The sequence below is a fragment of the Rhyacophila brunnea genome, unplaced genomic scaffold (assembly GCF_057557595.1).
Source record: "Rhyacophila brunnea isolate RB1 unplaced genomic scaffold, BYU_Rbru_1.0 scaffold_15, whole genome shotgun sequence".
Lineage (NCBI taxonomy): Eukaryota > Metazoa > Arthropoda > Insecta > Trichoptera > Rhyacophilidae > Rhyacophila > Rhyacophila brunnea.
The window spans coordinates 23,019,722-23,040,067 of NW_028232806.1; the positions used below are offsets into that span (position 1 = coordinate 23,019,722).

General features: G+C 35.1%; 2 protein-coding genes and 1 long non-coding RNA gene across 4 annotated transcripts; 2 read left to right on the forward strand and 1 right to left on the reverse strand.

Moving 5' to 3' along the window:
* The first annotated feature begins 515 nt into the window (after positions 1–515).
* Positions 516–5,430, forward strand: LOC147075062 (RNA-binding protein 5-A-like). Of its 2 annotated transcripts, XM_085942857.1 has the most exons (3): positions 516–632; positions 802–2,777; positions 3,971–5,430. In XM_085942857.1, the coding sequence occupies exon 2, from the start codon at positions 866–868 to the stop codon at positions 2,771–2,773; it is 1,908 nt and encodes a 635-aa protein (XP_085798983.1). In that variant the 5' UTR covers positions 516–632; positions 802–865; the 3' UTR covers positions 2,774–2,777; positions 3,971–5,430. The 2 variants fall into 2 exon arrangements, with proteins under 2 accessions (XP_085798983.1, XP_085798982.1); XM_085942856.1 differs by having other exon boundaries at positions 802–5,430.
* A 2,151-nt stretch (positions 5,431–7,581) lies between these two features.
* LOC147075063 (uncharacterized) lies at positions 7,582–11,959 on the forward strand. Its single transcript, XR_015070046.1, has 2 exons — positions 7,582–8,330; positions 10,136–11,959. It is a non-coding gene; the product is annotated as an uncharacterized LOC147075063 (long non-coding RNA).
* Positions 11,960–13,041: 1,082 nt separating this feature from the next.
* LOC147075064 (uncharacterized) lies at positions 13,042–18,157 on the reverse strand. Its single transcript, XM_085942962.1, has 3 exons — positions 17,801–18,157; positions 16,576–16,779; positions 13,042–15,654 (listed from the first exon to the last, which is right to left on the reverse strand). The coding sequence occupies exons 1-3, from the start codon at positions 18,107–18,109 to the stop codon at positions 15,538–15,540; spliced, it is 630 nt and encodes a 209-aa protein (XP_085799088.1). The 5' UTR covers positions 18,110–18,157; the 3' UTR covers positions 13,042–15,537.
* Between the last annotated feature and the right edge of the window lie 2,189 nt (positions 18,158–20,346).

Consider the following 20,346-nt stretch of genomic DNA (forward strand, 5'->3'; position numbering starts at 1 on the left):
AATATGTTTCTGTTTTAGAGACTAATGTTATGATTTAATTTTAAGTACTGGCAGCACTAATTAGTTGTCAGAAAAGCGTTTCCGTGGACATTCTACCAAACTGTTTCAAATCAAATAAATCCAACGTTGTCATTTGATTCGTTCAATTCAGGTTCAGTGATACGAACCTATTATTAGGTAATACATATTGTAATAATGGGTAGCAAGCTAAAATAAATTGAGAAAATAAATTTTTAAAAGGTTGATGGAGAAATTTAATATTAATTTATTGGGAACCCCAGTTCCTTTCGTTTTTTATTAAAGATAGGTACCTACCTATTATTTATTTTTTGACTAGGTAGGTACCTATTATATTTGGAATTTTATCCAGGCAGGCTTTTCGTACTATTGTTTCGGATTATTTTCGCATCCTTGCCTTTAATTAATTTTATACCATATTTATTGCAAACGGTTTTTTGTTAGTCTATGATAGTATAATAGTCTATGCTCTATGATTATTGTTTATGGTGCCCATAGACTAATATACTATGGTGCCCAACACGACGATCGGGAAATGGTTGCGTTAAAGCTTGAAAACCATTTTGTTTTTATAAATATTGTCAGAAGAGGAATAATAAATCTATACGGATTAGGTAATTCATAGCCAGGTTTTCGAAGACATAGGAAGTCCTAAAATGCTGCTTTTCTCACTCAGAACGCAGTCAGTCGACGGTCATTGCTATGAACGACGCCGACGACGGGGTCTGGGCGTAATGTTCGGTTCAGTAGACTGTTTGTTTTCATTGTTTTGCATTTTTACAGGCGTCGTCTAACAGTAAACGGCTGTCACAAGGGAGTCTATACCGCTGCAAACCGCCCGCTGGAAATGGCGTACAGGCGACGCGGATTCGACGACCACCGGAGGTCGGACGATGAGGATCATCCGTCGAACGGTCGTCGTTCGCCATCTCGGGAGGGCAATGCTAAAAATCAAGACGCGGATGAGAGGCGCGGGAGACGCGACGATCGCGAAGAGAACAGGTCGGAAGAGCGCGACAGGGACGAGAGACGCGGCAGAGGTGATAGGGACAGGGACAGGGACGGGTCGCGGTCCAGATCAAAGGACCGAGAGCGCCGCCGCCGCCGCTCTTCCGAGTACGATGATGATGACCGCGACCACTCGGACAGAGAGAGGCGACGCGGTTCGCCCGGAAGGGAGCGTTCTGGCCGCCGCCGTCGCGATGACAGGTCTCGGTCGAGGAGTCCCAGCAGGGGGGGCGATCGCGGTGGCGGGAGCGAGTGGTACTGTCGGTGCGGTGCCTTAAATTTTAAGAGGCGGACCACTTGCTTTCGTCAGTTCTGCGGCGCACAGCGCTCAGACGCACCGCCGCCCGGGGTGGAAATTCCTGACACTTATGCGGCCGACGACATCCCACGAATCGCTGCTTACAGTGCCCAAATTTACGCGACGTCTCCGCAAGAGCGAGCGCAGTACGTGACCTATTATACGAATTACTACAGCCGGCAACTCGCGGCGCGAACTTCCGAAGCCGATAAGGTTAACGAGGCAGCTGCCGTGGCGCAGTCGGCCATCAGTCAGGCGCAAGCGAGGGCCGCTCCGGTCGCCATTGCCACTGCTGCGTCGGTCACGCCGGTTCCCACCATTCAGGTACCCGCCACGCCAGTGACGCCAACTGGGTCGGACAACCGCATCTACCGGATTCCGGACACCTCCTCTTATGTTTATGACCCGTCTTCCGGTTTCTACTACGACCCTTCCACTGGCCTCTACTACGATGCAAACACGCACTATTACTATAATAGCCAGTCCGGACAGTACCTTTATTGGGATGCTTCAAGAATGACATACTTTCTTGCTGCAACAGCGGAGACAGTTACGGCCACCCCGGCTGCAGTCACCGCTGCGGCCGCTACCCCCACTGACGACCGGCCGCCGCCTGCCGAGCCCAAGAAACCCGCTGAGAAGCAGGACAAGGTGAAAGTCGCCAAGAAGATAGCGAAGGACATGGAACGATGGGCGCGGACCCTCAACCACAAAAAGGATGCGGCGAGGGCGGGGGCAACGGCAGAGGCGGCGGCCGCGGCAGCTGGAGCACCCTCGGGCTCAGCTGACATCGGGTTCACTGTCTTAGAGGCGCGCCCCGTTGTTCCCGCCCCCGCTCCGCCCCCAGCTCCGCCCCCGCCTGCCCTCGTGCCTTCCTACGGAGCCGGAAGCGACAGCTCCGGCGATGAGGAGGAGAGCATTGTAGACCGGGCGAAACTGGCTTGTCTCCTCTGCAAGAGGCAGTTCCCTTCAGCTGAGGTGCTCGACAAGCATGTGGAGATGTCTGATCTCCACCGGAAAAATCTGGAGGCGTGGAAGAGGAGTTCGGGCGACGGGGGCGAGGCAGGTGATGCATATCGCGACCGCGCTGCTGAAAGGCGACTGAAGTATGGTGAGGAGGAGCCGCCCCCGCAGCCCAAGCACCGCAAGTCAGGGCAGGCCAGAGATAGTGGTGGGGCTCCGTGGTCCCTCGTTCCGCGAGAGATCGGTGAGGACAACGTGGGCAAGAAGCTGTTGAAGAAGATGGGCTGGAGTGCGGGGCAGGGACTGGGACGCGATGGGTCAGGACGGGTTGCACCCGTTGAGGCGCGACCCGGGCAGGCGGGAGCAGGCCTCGGCCAGAAGCGCAGCATCTACACGGCCGTGGTTGGAGAGACATACCGCAGCTGCGTGCGCAAGCTCACCGTGGCGCGCTACCAGGACCTGCTCTCCACTGAAGACAATCCCTGAAACGGTGAGTCTCCCTATTGGATGTCGACCCTCTTGAAAGGTCGTCGATCTTAAAATCACTTATTGCATGAATCCGTTTCTTCGGGGCTGAGTCGCTTCCCGGAGTTGATGCGATCTCGCACTGTCTAACAAGATGTTCTTGGCTACGTGTTAAAATTGTGAACTAGCAAGCTCCTCCCATTTTTAACCGCACTTCAATTGAAGCGTCTTCTGGTTAGCGACGAGTTGTCCTCGTGTTAAAACTTTGAACTAAGAAGCTCTTCCTACTTTTAACTGCACTAGCGACTTTGCCTAGATCTTGTTGTCGGACAGTAGAATGGCGCTCGCTTGTTCATTGAGTCAAATTTGTATCTTTGTCACTTGGGCAACAATTTTTTTCTTTTAAGAATATTGGACAGAATAGAGCATTTTATAATTTGAATTACTTACTATCTTTTATAAATATTATGAAAATTCCTATATAGCAACCACTGTGATGAATTTTGAGACAATTTTATGTGAACAAATTGGTAACTTGAACCCTAGTTTTACATTTCAAATGACCTAGTTTTAATATCAATTTTTTTGACACAATTGCTATTTTTTTCATCTCATATGTTTAGTGAAAGTAATATTTTATATTATTTTCATTATGTATAGCAAAAAACTATTTTCATAATGGGGTGTATAATTTAATGTGAAGTTGTGTATTGTAAAACCCATTTCCCTTATACATCTAGCTTGAGAAAATACTGCTGCAGGTAATTGGATACACTAATTTTATTTATAGTCAGTCTGAATTTGGTTTCGGAATGATTTGTTTCAGTCAAGAGTATGAGTATCATTGTTGATTTGTTTGTTACAGATTGTGACCTTAATAACTGTACACCTTTATTTCAGGATTGCATTGAATACAATTTGTTAACACAATATTTCTGTTTTTTGCGAATATTTGAGTGTGTGCTTTTTATTAATCATCACTTCGCAGAGACACACATCATATCAAATCCATTTACCGAGACTCCCTCTATGCCTGTTCTTCGTGCCATTATGTATCAAGAAAGCCTTGCTAAACAAACGGTTAGGGCGTAGCGACGTCGGATATCCAGTGAAAGATACGATTTGTTTTCCTTGCATTCTGGCTACTGTACGGATCATTGGTGGATGGACACGAATTGAATTGCAAATGCTGATGATATTTTGTGGTTCCTGTTGCAGGTATACCAACTGTCTGTATCACAGGTCACAGGTCTCCGACAAATGGACTTCGAAGAATTTCTGTCACTTCTGAGCTTCCTAAATGCATCCATTTTTACTGCGATTGTCTGGTACAGTGTTTTGCTTCATTGCCTCGTATTTCTGTATATATGGGCTGGAATGAAAGAGATTTGCATGCTTGTCGGTCGATAGTGTCCTACTACATAGATCATGGAATGGATCACTATCCGTTTAACAGCTCTCGACTCACAATGGAGTAAGCTAATTTAGATAAATTAATTACCTTTAGCTATTTCAATTTCGGTGGGGTCTAATAAGGAGCCAAAGTTTAAACTTCTAAAAAGACTCATGAATTAACACGTCTTTGTTGAAATAATATGTACATATTCATATTTTTATTTTTCAAATAATTATGTTATATATATATACGTTCAGAGTAATTTTTAAAAAATTTGATCTGTTTGTATAATATAAGGCAGTCACCAATAATAAAATCTACACCTGAAAATGAATATTAAGAGCATTTTCACATGGCGATTTACAGGGAAACTTTCGTCACCATTGTTCGCAGCAATCCCCTGTCGGCAGTCGTTAGGTGTTGGCATAAACAATGATATGCAATGATCATCGGAGACTAAAGTCACCTGTAAATCGACTTAGTGAAAAGGCTCCTATGGTGTATAAACAAAATGAGTTTTTTTATACTTATATCGCGTAATTTTTTTCAAGCAATATATTTTATAAGTACTTACTTGATCTTTTATTTAATATCTAGGTATCGATAGTTCCAAGCATAGAATTTATTTACAAATTTATGTCGAAAAAATTATTTCTAAAATAGGAAATGGTTTTTCTTACCTTAGTAATAATTATCAATTTATTAGTACTACATATCATCACTGTTCTGGCAGAAGACACTAATTCTAAAAAATGACATATTGAGTTAGTTATACCAAAATGTTCGTTATTTCAAACTTTACCGTCTGGAAACCTTCTTAATAAATAAACAGTCTTTATTTTAAAGTCATCCTTTTTACGATTACTTAATAAACTCACATGATAGACCATTTCAAATATTTTAACAACTTCAAAGTCAAATTACTCAAAACTAATATTCTCCAGTTAGTGTGTTCTGCCAGAACAGAGACGATATTATAACGTAGGAACCCATCATTGACTAAAGGATTAGGCCAACGATTAGAGTGTAGGATGCATACGGTACACTTAGTGTCTTCAACTATGTATGACATCCAGCTGGTGTCTTGTAATCTGCGATCCAATATCCAAATGTTATGTAGATTTCATACAGCAATCATTTTAATTTATGATTTTTCTTATTGTATCGAAAGAGGGCTTCCACCTTTTGTACAAATGAGTTACGTTTAAAACAAATATAGATAAATAGTATTACCGCCTTACCAATGAAATGATGGTGGTCACATGTAGCTCAACAAATTATGCTTTAAGGGGGGACATGCTCGTCGAAGGTCAAAATTGAGTTTTTATTGTATTTTTAAACCATGATCCTGGACACTCCTAAACGTTGTAGATAATCTATTTATATAATTTTGAAGCCTTATTATCTTTTATAGTTATTTTAAACATTTGATGACTGCATGAAGTATTTTTGTTACATAAAATAGTATTCTTTTAAACCTCTCGCTCTAATGTTTTAGAATATAGTCATATTTCGGTACATAACTGTGCAGTGGTGTTAAGATTTTTTACATTTATTAATGTTTAAACGCATTTATAAAACCATTAGCATAATTTATTACGAGATAATTTTTGTAAAATATTCACGATAAAAAATTATATTGCTAATCTCTGTGATCCCAAATTTGACAAGAATTAGGCATTTTATTATTCAAAAATCGGCAAGATTAACACATTTGAAGATGATTCTAAAGATATTTATTATAAGCTATGTCTTTGAACATTCAAGTGTGATAAACATCTTATGAATAATGATTGCTTTATAATAATTATTGACCTAAGAATAAGGTAAAGTTTTTTTGAAATACGCCATTTCTTTTGTCATTCCCCAGTGGTTAAGCTACAGCATACGGCCGTAGCCATAAAATGACAACCTATAATTAAAGTAGGAAGTAAAATTATGTTAACGCGCGTGTTTGAACATGTACCTAACCGAATTTTTTTTTATTTTTTTTTAAACGGTACATGTTCAAACACGCGCGTCAATATCATTTTACTCCCTACTTCAATTACAGTTTGTCGATTTATGGTTACGGCCGTATGTTGTAGCTTAACCACTGGGGAATGACAAAAGAAATGGCGTATTTCAAAAAAACACTATCTTATTATTAGGTCAATAATTATTATAAAGCAATCATTATTCATAAGATGTTTATCACACTTGAATGGTCAAAGACATAGCTTATAATTAGTATCTTTAGAATTATCTTCAAATGTGTTAATCTTGCCGATTTTTTGAATAATAAAATGCCTAATTCTTGTCAAATTTGGGATCACAGAGATTATCAAAATAATTTTTTATCGTGAATATTTTACAAAAATTATCTCGTAATAAATTATACTAATGGTTTTATAAATGCGTTTAAAAATTAATAAATGTAAAAAATCTCAACACCACTGCACAGTTACGTACTGAAATATGACTATATTCTAAAACATTAGAGCGAGAGGATTAAAAGAATACTATTTTATGTAACAAAAATACTTCATGCAGTCATCAAATGTTTAAAATAACTATAAAGGATAATTAGGCTTCAAAATTATATAAATAGATTATCTACAACGTTTAAGGAGTGTCCAGGATCATGGTTTGAAAATACAATAAAAACTCAATTTTGACCTTCGACGAGCATGTCCCCCCTTAATAACGTGCAGTTACGTTCACCATGTATGTATGTGCATACTTCCACTGATACAATGTATTGAATCATACAGTCGCTCCAAGAATAATTATATATTTCTTTATAGATATCGGAATTATGAATTGTATAAATATTTATTCCATGCTTCAGGATTTTCCATATTAATTAATAATATATTATCAGATTTAATTCAACATTGCTGTAGGGTCAGATGCTCAGTCATACTTATGTGCGTAAGAAGAATGTCATACTTAGGTAGGTACCTCTTAACTTTAAACGGCTGAAATTAGTAATTTAGTGTAAAAACCAGGATCACAAGTGACAAGACAGCTGTCAAAATAATCAAGTATCGTATATGTACAGAGTTCAAGCAAATATTGTTCATTCGAATTTCAATCGAAATTCTGGTTTATTGTATTGATTGTAGAGTTACGTGGCTCATAATGGGATGGATGCCACAAGCGCGTTTGCCAAGGCCGGTCATACAAAATGAGTGTGCATACATGTTGTATTTTACACTCATTATATTTGCCCCAATCGATTGTTTTAAATAATTTAATATATTGTACACACACTGCCATCTCTTGGAATCACAGCGAAATACTTAACCGAAATATAAGTCTTTATGGATATACTGTAGGATATGTTAATAAAGTTTTATTTTTTCATAGAAATTCGCGGGCCCGCTGGGTACCGCTATGTTAATACCTCCCAGCATCTAACGGGTAGACCACTTATGTATTATGAAATGTCTTAATAGTACAAACAGATAAGTCACACTAAATGTATACACAAAAAATATATACATAATTCTATCTGTAATTTCAGATGAAGTTTCTAATTTGTAGTTTCTGTAGTTTCTTAATTGCCCCAAAATTATATGAAAAAAATGTAAAATAATTTAAAGAAATTATTTATAGTGTTAATAAAATGTTGGCACATCTAATTATATTTTTCATAGGATTATTGCTAATATGGGTTAATCAGCTAATTGAAATATGTATACATATTATTCTAGTTTGATAATAGGATACGAAAAGAAAACTTCACATTAAAAGTAACGTGATTTCCAATTATCATTGAATTATGGACTTACAGTAAAACCTCAGTAAAACCAGTAAAACCTGATAATTCGAAATTTGCCGTAATTCTAAATTTTCGTGAAAATAATCCCTTGAACATTATAAAAATTATTATAACATCAAAAATTACTTATTTTATGAAAGTAATAAAAATAATCCTGACATTTTATGACCCATTGACACACACAGCGGTATGTCATCAGAGGCACAACTGCACTCCACTCAAAGGAAAAACAATAACTCACATGTTTCAGGGCTGTAGGTATTTATTTGTTGATTGTTTTTAGGATTTTCACATAGTTTTACTAGAGAACCAATGCCAAACAATTGTGTTGACAAATAAATTGGAAAAAAGACAATATTTCGTATTTTACTATAATTCTAGCTGCTTGGCAATTTCAATTTATGGATTAATGACACGTGGTATTGGGAATGGGACGATTTGACACCGCGAACTGGCCTCCGCCGATTGGCCTCCGGTAATTGGCCGCCGGTACAATCGGACGCCGGCCCAATTGGACGCCGACCCAATTCGACGCCGACCCAATTGGCCTCCGGGAGGATTGGACACCGCACAGTTGAATTAAATGCGCAAAGGAATAGACGTACGTTACGATTTGTTAGAGTAAGTAAGCAAGTCAGTTTAATATGCTTTTATCTTCTCAGTAGTTGTACCTTATACATTTCGCGCTTGACACATTTTTAATATAGATTGAGAATAATTATTATGCCTTATGATGTTTATTAAAAGAAAATAAGTCTTCCCTCGCTAAAACTTAAAGATGTGCATAATCAATTAATTTATTGTCTATACACGGGTACTTATTTATATTTACAACAAACATTAAAAATAATGTTAGATGTTAGAATAAAAATTACATTATATTTCAGCATTTTATCGACTTAATATTATAATAAAGCTTAAACATGTATATTATTATGCATAAATGCGTATTTTAAGATAGTATGAAATTAAAAACAAAATATTACGTAAGTTATCTGCTAAGTATAAATGTTTCAGTAGTTTGATTGATAAACTACTTAGGTACTGGGTGCTGGACGAAATCCCGAAGGCCGAAATCCCGAATGCTGAAATCCCGAATGGCCGAAATCCCGAAAAATAAAAAAATACAAACATCAATAATTGCGCAATTTTTGCAAGAGAGACAAAACCCATTTTTTGTGGAAATATAAAAAAAATGTAAAATACACACATCAATAATTGTAAGAGAGACAAATCCCATTTTTGCGGAAAATGGGTTTTCCGATTGCGCAATTTTTTTTCAGGAGAGACCATTTTATAGAACGAATGGATTTTGTATATCTTGCAAAAATTGCGCAATTCACGATTGCGCAAGTATTAATGTTTGTATTTTACATTTTTATTTATATTTCCACAAAAAATGGGTTTTTGTGTCTCTTACAAAAATTGCGCAATTATTGATGTTTGTATTATTTTTATTTTTCGGGATTTCGGCCTTCGGGATTTCGGTATTCGGAATTTCGGCTTTCGGGATTTCGGCTTTCGGGATTTAGGCTTTCAGGATTTCGGCCATTCGGGATTTCAGCATTCGGGATTTCGGCCTTCGGGATTTCGTCCAGCACCTAGTACCTAAGTAGTTTATCAATCAAACTACTGAAACATTTATACTTAGCAGATAACTTACGTAATATTTTGTTTTTAATTTCATACTATCTTAAAATATGCATTTATGCATAACAATATACATGTTTAAGCTTTATTATAATATTAAGTCGTTAAAACGCTGAAATATAATGTAATTTTCATTCTAACATCTAACATTATTTTTAATATTTGTTGTAAATATAAATAAGTACCCGTGTATAGACAATAAATTAATTGATTATGCACATCTTTAAGTTTTAGCGAGGTAAGACTTATTTTCTTTTAATAAACATCATAATGCATAATAATTATTCTCAATCTATATTAAAAATGTGTCAAGTGCAAAATGTATAAGGTACAACTACTGAGAAGATAAAAGCATATTAAACTGACTTGCTTACTTACTCCAACAAATCGTAACGTACGTCTATTCCTTTGCGCATTTAATTCAACTGTGCGGCGTCCAATCCTCCCGAAGGCCAATTGGGTCGGCGTCGAATTGGGTCGGCGTCCAATTGGGCCGGCGTCCGATTGTACCGGCGGCCAATTACCGGAGGCCAATCGGCGGAGGCCAGTTCGCGGTGCCAAATCGTCCTAGACCCCGTGGTATTTGCACAGATTTTAATTTGAAAAAATTGTATCGGAAATTTGGTAGACACATCTGTGATCGGAAATGAAATTAATGAAAATCAATTTTTTTTTTCAAAATTTTAATATTTTTCCCCCATTTCATATTTCGTAATTCGATTATTTGTCGATTTTCGGTCCCATGGAATTCGTATTAACGAGGTTTTACTGTATCGGTTTTTGTTATTAGACGCCTCATGTAATAATATAAGTATGATTAAGAATCTGGTCTTTGGTGAAGTTAATTTAACAGCGACATCTCTGCATCTGGCCCCTTAAAATCCAGCAATCGTTCCAGATTAGTTCTTAGGTCTGCCTGTATATATTTCATTTCATATTTTTTTCACTGCAAACAAGAAAGTTGTGCTGCCGATTCGCTGTTATCGGATCGTAGACACAAATGATAGATGTGAACTGTTCAGCTCTCCCAGTTCAATATTTTTTTATTAGTTCAATATATTACTTATACATTATATCGAGGGTATACTGCGCATTATTTCAGTTTTTGCAGTTTTTCTGTTTTAAATGCCAAAATGTATACAATTTTACGCTCTACGTCCAGGTAAAACGCACAAAGGTATAGGATATAATGGTGAGAAAATAGAAACATTAAATCATATTGTTATTTTTTTATTCTGATAGAAAGCATGATAATGACCTAATGCGTTCTGTGTATACAACATACAGGACTTGTAACATGTCATATATTGTGTTTGCCATAAAGGTTAGTCTTTATAATGTAGAAAAAATGTTTTTAAATCATAAAAAAATCTACGTGGGAGAACGCTTTGAAAATAAAATTAAAGTTCTTTTTGCGATTATCTCAGAACTTGTTTTAATGAGTTAATGCTTTCTGTCAGTATACCCTCGATATGTATGATATTATCTTGACATATATCGGTACCAAAAATATTGTCGGTAACAAAGGGTACTGAATAAAAATTTGTCTGCTGATAAATAACCTATGTATTAGCAAAAAACCATAGTGTTGAATTCTAATAGTGCTTATCCTGCTTGTCACTGCTAACAACTCGCATGACTACGCAGTTGGATGAGTGTTATTAGGGTGGTCGCAGTATATTATGTAATTCTTTCCCCCTTGCAATTGTATTAACTAACCTCGATTATTTCTCCACTTTTACCTTTATATCTGGCTGCACACTTGGTCGATCAAACATCTATTGTTCTGTTTGCATTTGTATGTTGGTGAATATTTAAATATATTTTTTATAAAGACTAGAATATAGTTATCGTTTAATATATATTTTCATCTCACCGGTAAAGCTATTTGTGAAAGGCTTATAAATTGTCTGAATACAGTCTACACTCGATTTACCGAAGTAGTAGGGATAATCTGCTACACCGATAATTTGATTTCCTGTTTAATGTAATTATTCTTACCCAATTGCACTGCATAATACATTTATAGATTACAATCACAGTGACAGGAATTGAGACATCTGTTAAAATATAATAATAGTGAATTACTTAACACTTTTCAGTTGGGTTACCACTAAAAAGAATGAACAAAAATGTATAATTATTTTTCCCACCATAGTATAAAAATGTTCAAAGCAGGAAAACGTTGATTAGGTGTGAAGGTTTTTTGTTATCTACCGCTCAATTAATACGACCCTGGTAAATCGAGAGTCCACTGTAGGTAATACTGAATGATGATAAGGAATAAATGAAGTCTTGGCATTACTGTGATTTTATTATTGAAATCGATGAACTGCTTCAAATTTCAATTAAGTATTGTATTGTGTAAAATAAACGAAATATTACAAATTTTTAATTTTGTTTCATTTGTACACTGATTAATCCTCTCCTTTTACAATAATTGTACATGGATTAAACTTTTGCAAGTAACAATACAATGAACACATTGATTTTTGTGTTTGGTAGCTTGTCTCATATTTTGCAGTGGCAAAGAGGCCATCCATGAAATGAAACCACATGTGATTTTGAACATAGTTCTATACTAAACTTATGATTTCAGTGGGTCTATTCAATACTTATAGACCGCTAAAGTGATAATGGTATCAAACTTAGGGTAGGTTTGTATCAAAGTATTAGCACTTATTTTAACAATTACAATAAAAACCAATTTATTGTAAGAATTATTACAATAAATGCTAATATTTTGATACAAACCTATCCTAAGTTTGATAATATTTATCACTTTAGCGGTCGATAAGTATAGAATAGACCTACTGGTCATGGAAATATGATTCATAAACAGATACGGTCAGACGCATATTATACAATATGTTAAAAATAAAATATTTAATTCTATGAACAGGAATCATGTTTAGTGTGGCACACAGTACAATATCATATACGGGTTCTATGTACGGATGGCCTCGAATACTGTTTGTTGAACGGAGGTACACATGATATGATTATATCAAACTGAAGGAATAACAATACAGTATACTCGTACCTGCAGTGTATCGTAACATGGCCGAAGAAGAAGAAGAAGTACTGTAACTTGCTGCAGTTTGTTCTGTCATATTCAGGTTGATTTAAAATCAGACTATACATTCAATATCTGCAATATCTTGGGCCTTTCCAAAGACAACTGAAATCTAAATTATCAACCAGTAGCTTGCATGACATTGCTAAATGTATCTCGATGGGAGTTCTAGAAGTTAATACGCACAGTTCACATGCAACATGTACAGTGTTGCCTTTAAATTGCTACAGTTTGCAGCGCTGTATGTCTTGGCCCTGAGTGTTTTAGTCTATATATCTCACACAGATGGAGTAATCTATTCAAATCACATTTTACCACATAATACATTAAACATGGATTAATTATTGGAGGGGAGGGGGGTTGAGTTAAAAAAAACAACATTATCAACAAACAAGGCCTTCCATTTATTACGATACAAATAAACTCAATAATATTATTGATGATTGATGGAAAATCAGATAATTCCGGTAATACTGAATAAAAATTGACACGGTCAATAGTATATAATTGATTACATTTCATCTTACATTAATCATATTTCACTTAATTATAATTTTACAGTCTTTGACTATTTGAATACTAAATACCTTCTGAACACTTGCATTTTACAAAACATACTGATTATAATATTGATATTGTTAGAAAAGTGGTCGCAGAATAAAATTGAGAAACAGTTTGTATTGGTACAAAATCACATAATAATAGGCATTCATGACATGTGCAAATTGAGCATATACTATATGTATTGTACCAGTTCAAAATTCATCATCCTGCGGAAAGAATTCCATCCAAATAGACCAGTGTTTTTCGACCCTTTTACTAAATTTGCACAATAGACCCTCTACTAAACTCACATGGCACACCAAGCATCAACATATTAATCAGATATGACGTCCCTTATAAACAAAGTATGGACACTGGTTGACGGCATGGGAATAAAGCAATTGCTGTTGAGTTGAAAATATTCTGCCAACTTAATTGCGACTAGCTAACCGCCGAGAAGGTTATAGGTCACCATCAATCTGCATCCAGAATGGCATGTAGATATTGTTATATTATGTTACCACAAAATATATTAGTTTATATTCTTGAGAGTGAGTATTATGATCAAATGCATCATTAATATATTTTTATTAATGATTATAAGTGCGATGAAATTAAAGGGACATGTCAAAATATATGTAACAAGGCTACAAATCTAGGGTCAATAGAAAGGCGATAATGTAAATGGGCAAAGACATATACGTAATTGGCAATGTGTTTAAACATGATTATAGCAGACAACATCAAGGTAAACGGTTAAGATTCTATTGTCATGATTAAATATAGAAGCAGTACAACATTATAATAATATAAAGAATGAAGTTAAAAATAATACAGTAACAAGTGTACATATTAAAATTAATATCAATGATAAAAGTATTTGTTTTAAAAATTTAAAAATAAATATATTATAATTTGTGCTTAGAATACATCGCAGATTTCAATATAAATCTAATGATTCTGATGAGTTTTGTTGATAAACTAAAATCGAATCCTTGTTGATGAAGGTAAACCTATATTAAAATTTTTGTTGATCAACAAGGTTGTACCTCTGTTAATATGGTGTAGTCATTAAACGTATTATAATCTAACTAAAAAACGTGGCTTAGCAGTTAAAGAGTGTTCTTTTACATTTTTTGGATCTATACCTAAAAAAATACGATTGTGGAATCGTAAATTGGATTCCTATAGATATTGTGGTGCATAGGAAGATGTTTTATCTTCTATCACAAAAGAACTGAGAGTTGAACATTTGACGACAGCTGATGAATACAAAAGACATTTTTGAATTTTTGTTCAGACATTTTTAAATGATTTCTATATTCTTGTACATCATCTCCATAGCAGTTACCCTTAAGGGTCTCTGAAGCGCCTTGTTTATTTCTTCTCAAAATCCAATTCTTAATCCAAACAACGTTTTGCAGGTTTTTATTACATTCTGACTTCTCATTTCTGTCTTTAATAAGTCACAAGCTTAAAGGTAGAATACCTGCACGAACAACTACATTGGGTGCAATTTTATTTTGAGCTGAAAATTTGATATTTGGTGAAACGTGTCAACAAAAATTTGATTTATTCTAGTTGATCAACAAAAATAGATTATCAGAGGATACCTTAAGAGAGTAGTTATATAAAATTATTCATTCTTTGTCAATAGAGGATGCTAAAAATATAGGCATTTTCATGACCACTTAATTATTATCTAAACAGGTTATATTATAATATAGATATACCAATATAAATTGGCCTCTGACTGAGTAACATTTTTCCACTACCTAAAAATACAGCAGAACCAAATACATATTTATTTGCATGTTGTGCCCCATAATCAGTGGTCAACTTATATTGGTAAATCTATAAAGAAGTCATTATAATAGAAAAAAATAATGGATATAATTTTATCACAGTAAATAAATAAATTAAAGGGGATATCATTCCTCCTGGAGCTTGTAGCTTATTAGGAATTATAATAATGTAAATTATTTAATAAAAATGTGGTAAATTAAATATTAAAAATATTTCAAATAATCAAAAATTGAATTATGAGAATATTGGATAAATCAAATGTGATTGATTTTTTTAAATATTCAACTACTAATAGAAATTAATAAAAATAAATACTGCTTATGTAGCAATGCAACTATTACAAATATATTCATTATTTTTGATATGAAGGGAAAATTATCAAATAAATAATTTTACAACACTTATTTTCATAATACCTATCGGTTGAATAACCGGTCGAAATACAAAATGATTGTGAAATCAAAATAATGTTTGACATTATTTTTATGTTATTATTGATTACTCACATTTTAGACATTTTTCAGTAATTTTTTTTTTCACAATATTATCTACTGTAACATTTCATTGATTTCAAATTCAATATTCTCCCTGGCCGTGTTCTCAAATTTCTCGTAGAAGACATCAGTTGAATATATCTTCGGAATCAAAAGCAGAGTCTGCAAAACCTGAAAGTTCATTAATTAAAACTTATTATAATAAATGTACCACATATTAAATAAGGTTAGTTAGTTCAGGAGGGGGCTGAACGAGACAATCTGACACCATCCATGTAAACGCTGTTAACAATAGCGACCATAAACAATATACAAATTTCTCCCGCTTTCTACTCGTGCACAGATATGGTGTCATTCATTCATAAATAGTGCACAATAAACCTTGTAAGTCATACTTATTTATTTTGTTTTCATTGAACTAAGAATACAAATTGTAGATGATGCTGGTCAGTTTCTAAAAATGAATTAAACTGCCTAACCAAACTATTATAGGTTAGGTATGCTATGGGCGATCCGACAAAAATAATGCACGCCTTTTCAATCATACTTACTTGTTTTCGTTGAATTCAGTATATAAATAATAATTACAGATGGTGTTAGTTTTTTTTAAATTCATCAAGCCCTGCATAATTAAATCAAAATCAATAAAAATATTCTTCTATCTATAAAATATCTTAAGATTATGTATGGTTTAACGGCATAATTATAGATATTTTATAGATAAACGTATATTTTTTGACTATTATCTACTATGGCTTGGATAGACAGGGTTTCATTGAATTTTAAAAATTAATAAACATTTAAAACAAAAAATAATATGTTTGACGACAAAGGTTAGTGTGCACTATTTATGTCGGATCTTAACAGCGTACCTCCACCCTTCGCCACTGCTATGTAATATGTAGGTATTTATCTTTATGGTAATTTCAAATAAATTTATTTCTTTTAATTAATGTTCTTTGCTGTTACTTACATAAGTAAATATTTTTAGAACATAGCAAAGCTACCACTGTAATAACATCATCCATAATACTTCATTGGCTGTCTGCCAAGATTCAGTTCATAAACCTGGATCTATTTAAAGTACTATACCTTCAGCCTCAATGTACGATAGAGATTTGATGGAGTATCAGCATATTCCCGTTCAACGTCTGTGATATATTTCCGGTATTCATCGTGAGGTGCTCCCAGAGAAGCGAGATCCAGGTCTTGGAAGTAAGCATTGGCCCCTTCGCCGCCGCATCCCCCTTCTCGGCCGGCCCCTAGCAGCCCGACCACTTCAGATATCAGTCCTTCCTGTAATGTGGTAATCAAACTAATACAGTAGGTACCTATGCAGACTGAGAACAGAAATTCTTTCAAATAGAAAATGATTGTTAAGTACTGGGACACATTAAGACCATGCATTAGTTGAGGCACGGTCTAAAAAGATCGTTGCTAGGCGATGTGGGGATTGCGGGTCGCGGGTGCAAAAGACGCCTGTCAAACGAAATATTATTTCTCATATAAATCCAACATACGTCCATTTTATGTTCTGTTTATTATTCTATTAGTTACAATAATAATATATTCATTGACATGTTTTCTTTTTAAAGTAAATGGGTAACGTTTTTAGTCATCTTTACACGATTTTAGAATTAATTGGCCCGTCGCCATCACGCAGCAAAGTGACGTATGTCTGACTCGACGTTCTCTCAATGAATGCGAAGCGAGTACAAAATTTCATCGCGCGTACAGTTGAAAATTATTTGGCGTTTCACTGATGCGTCACCTTAAGTAATCCAGAACCTTGGGACTTTTAAAAATAAATTACCGTTTACATTTCTAAAAAGAGCACATTCGCTTCCACCATAGTGAATGTTATATTAACAGACTTTTTTTATGGAGAATGGTTGTTAGTCATTTGCCCAATTTATTGGGTAGTTACCAATATCTTCTGGATCAAATACACATTGAAAAATTAACATGTAGATTTTGCCAGACACAACACTCACATTGTATATCCATTCTACAGTCACGAATATCCATATTTATGGCAGTCCTCGTAGTCCAATGCATGAAGGCGGGTACGATTCCCGATGAAGTCACAATTTAGTTTAAAGTCTGGGTGTTTTTGTGATTGTTTTACAATTACTGTAGTTCAGTCATCGGGCATCATTGGTAGTGTTAAAAAGAGAGGAAGGGAGAGGGAAAGATTGTTGTTCTAACCTTTCAAGATTTGAAATTTAGTAGAAGTTTGAATAAAAGTATCTGGTTGACATGGTTTATAATATTATCCCATAATACCTATATAGGTAAGTATAGAAATCTCACTTACATGATCAATCCCTGCATCTTTGAAGAATTCTTTGACATGTTCCACATTTTTATCTATACATCCGCCATACACTTTTGTGTCGTATTCGAAATGTTGAAAAAACATCGCTAAAATAAATGCACTTGGTTCGGTAATATTGTCTTTCACGAGTTCGTCGTATATCTGAAACTTTTGTTCCAAACAATTTTCCATATTGTGATAAATTCTGCCATTCTCCGAATACTGAGCTGCGATTTTTTGCCACCATTTATTCGTTATTTCGTCTGGGACGGCCAATTCTTGTAAGACACCGTTCCATACTTCTTCCATTGTGAAAATAGTATACGAAATTCGAAAGTTGACAGTAGACACGCTATTGCTATGGCTATGGCAGTAGTAAATTGCCAGTATCGATTTTTCAGGAGTGTCAAAATGAGGGATGGAAAGGTCGGGGTTGTTATTATTACTACTATTTGCAGCATATGTTTGAAGGAAATAATAAAATTGCGCTATTAGTATAATCTTTAAGACTATAAACAATTAATAGCAATACTTTTGCAGTTATTAGTTAATCTAATAATGCCATATTATTCGAGTTTGACATTTCATACTTTTCGCGCATCTTTTCAAATATTATGCTTTTTAAACATCTTTTCGGCTACTAATAACATACAATACTAGTACGAAACAATTACCGGCTGAGGCGTGTCGTTTGGGGTGAAATTAGTCCACTTTGGCATTTCATACGGCATAAATTAATAATAATGGACGAAGGCAAAGAACTCCGTTCAAAATAATGTCAAGGAAAGTAGGTATTTGATAATAAATTATGTTTGTGTCAAAAAAGTATAATAATTGTTATTGATCTTTAGGTCTGTAGGTATTGCATCTTTTCCGTTTAAATGCTCGTTGACGATGCATATTTTTGGAAGAGGGATTTCATTAACTTTTTTTCCTTCGAAAGACTTGTTTGAAAAGCGAAAATAATTATTAATGAAAATTCAACAGCTAGATTTTTGTGGGAAAGGGCATTAATGTACTTACAAGACACAGAGACCGAGAAATACTAATCCAGGAAATCGACATTGCCACTCAGACCAAACAAGGTCTTCGTTAAAAGAAAAAAAAATAGAAAAAAAACAATTCATGAAAATATATTAAACATAATATTATTTTCAGTGAAATTTAATATAAAGTAGGTAGGTACCAAGAAGGTACCTATTTTATTTGTTGCTCGCCAAAAAATAATAGGTTCGTATCATTCAAACTGAATTGAACAAATTAAATCGCATGGTTGGATTTGTTGAATTTGGGACCGCTTGGTAAAATGTCCACGGAAACGCTTTTCTGATGTTTGACAGATCATCATTAGTATATGAACCGTCTGAATTGGTTTGACGTTTCATGTAAAACCATTTCTGATGGTCTGTGAACGGTTTGATTTTCAATGATACACTGAACCAAACATCAAATCTCAAACCATTTCCGGTGTATTTTCTACTCATACAATTGTAAGTATATTGTCTATGGTTTAGTTTGATTTGCTTGATTCAGGGTGAATGATACGAACCTATAATAATAACGTAAAAATGTTACCTAACGAAATAAATACCACGTACCTACCTTATTATGAAATGGGGTGAGATTAGACCAATCCTATTTTTTTTGCACCTAATTATTGTTTATTGCCTTAAATTGTGTTAGATGGTGCACTAATATTATAAATTTGGTATTATACCTATTATGATTATAGTTTTTAAGAACATAATAGATATTACATTTTTATACTTAATAAAAAAGTATTGATACCTAGTACTTTCGATATGACTGTACAATAAAAAGGAAACAATGATGCGGTTGGTCGATTGTATATGTACGTATACGTACGAATGCGCGGTCATCGGCTGCCAGGCATTTATCACGCACATTATCGACCGACTGCATTATTGTTTCGTTTTTTATTGTAGGTACTTACTTACAATTAGGTAGGTAGGTATGTATCAAAAGACCCAAGACAGAAAAATCGGTTGTCATGCCAGAGGAATCATTATCCAAATTACCTACCAGCTACTATAATATGACAAGGAAACATAATTTAGGTATAATTTTTTATCCCATTTCATAAAAGAATAATATTATTATTTATACATGATAACAAAATCTTGCAGGTCCTACTGACACAATATATTCTAACCCGTTTATTACTTATTATTATTTGTTGCTTCTTGTCGATTCAAACGCGGACCCCCACAATTTGAATCTAACGATAAACACTTGGCCTACAGGTAAAGATCATATTTATTACCTATTATGATCGTTAGTGTCCACTTATGTCGTCTGCGCGGTTTTGTCTTTTAGGCATGCATACGAATATTAAAGCAAACATTCGATGCCCCAGATGTTTGTATCGATTCACGAGTGCCACGTATCTTCCAGAGGCGTAGAATGCCGAGAGGAGTGGGCCCAACCCACTAAGAAGGCTGTTCGCTAGCCAAATCATCCGGGCCTGATTCTCGATCATGAAGTCCTGACGTACACGAAGCAGAAGAAGTTATTCCTTTCACTTA

Excerpts from the sequence above, each read along its gene's own strand:
- LOC147075062 (XM_085942856.1), top strand. The coding sequence starts at position 866 with ATGGCGTACAGGCGACGCGGATTCGACGACCACCGGAGGTCGGACGAT.
- LOC147075064 (XM_085942962.1), bottom strand. The coding sequence starts at position 18,109 with ATGGAAGAAGTATGGAACGGTGTCTTACAAGAATTGGCCGTCCCAGAC. Across the intron at positions 16,780-17,800 it reads AAGATGCAGGGATTGATCAT|GAAGGACTGATATCTGAAGT; the intron begins GTAAGTGAGATT and ends ACCACATTACAG. Across the intron at positions 15,655-16,575 it reads ATCGTACATTGAGGCTGAAG|GTTTTGCAGACTCTGCTTTT; the intron begins GTATAGTACTTT and ends ATGAACTTTCAG.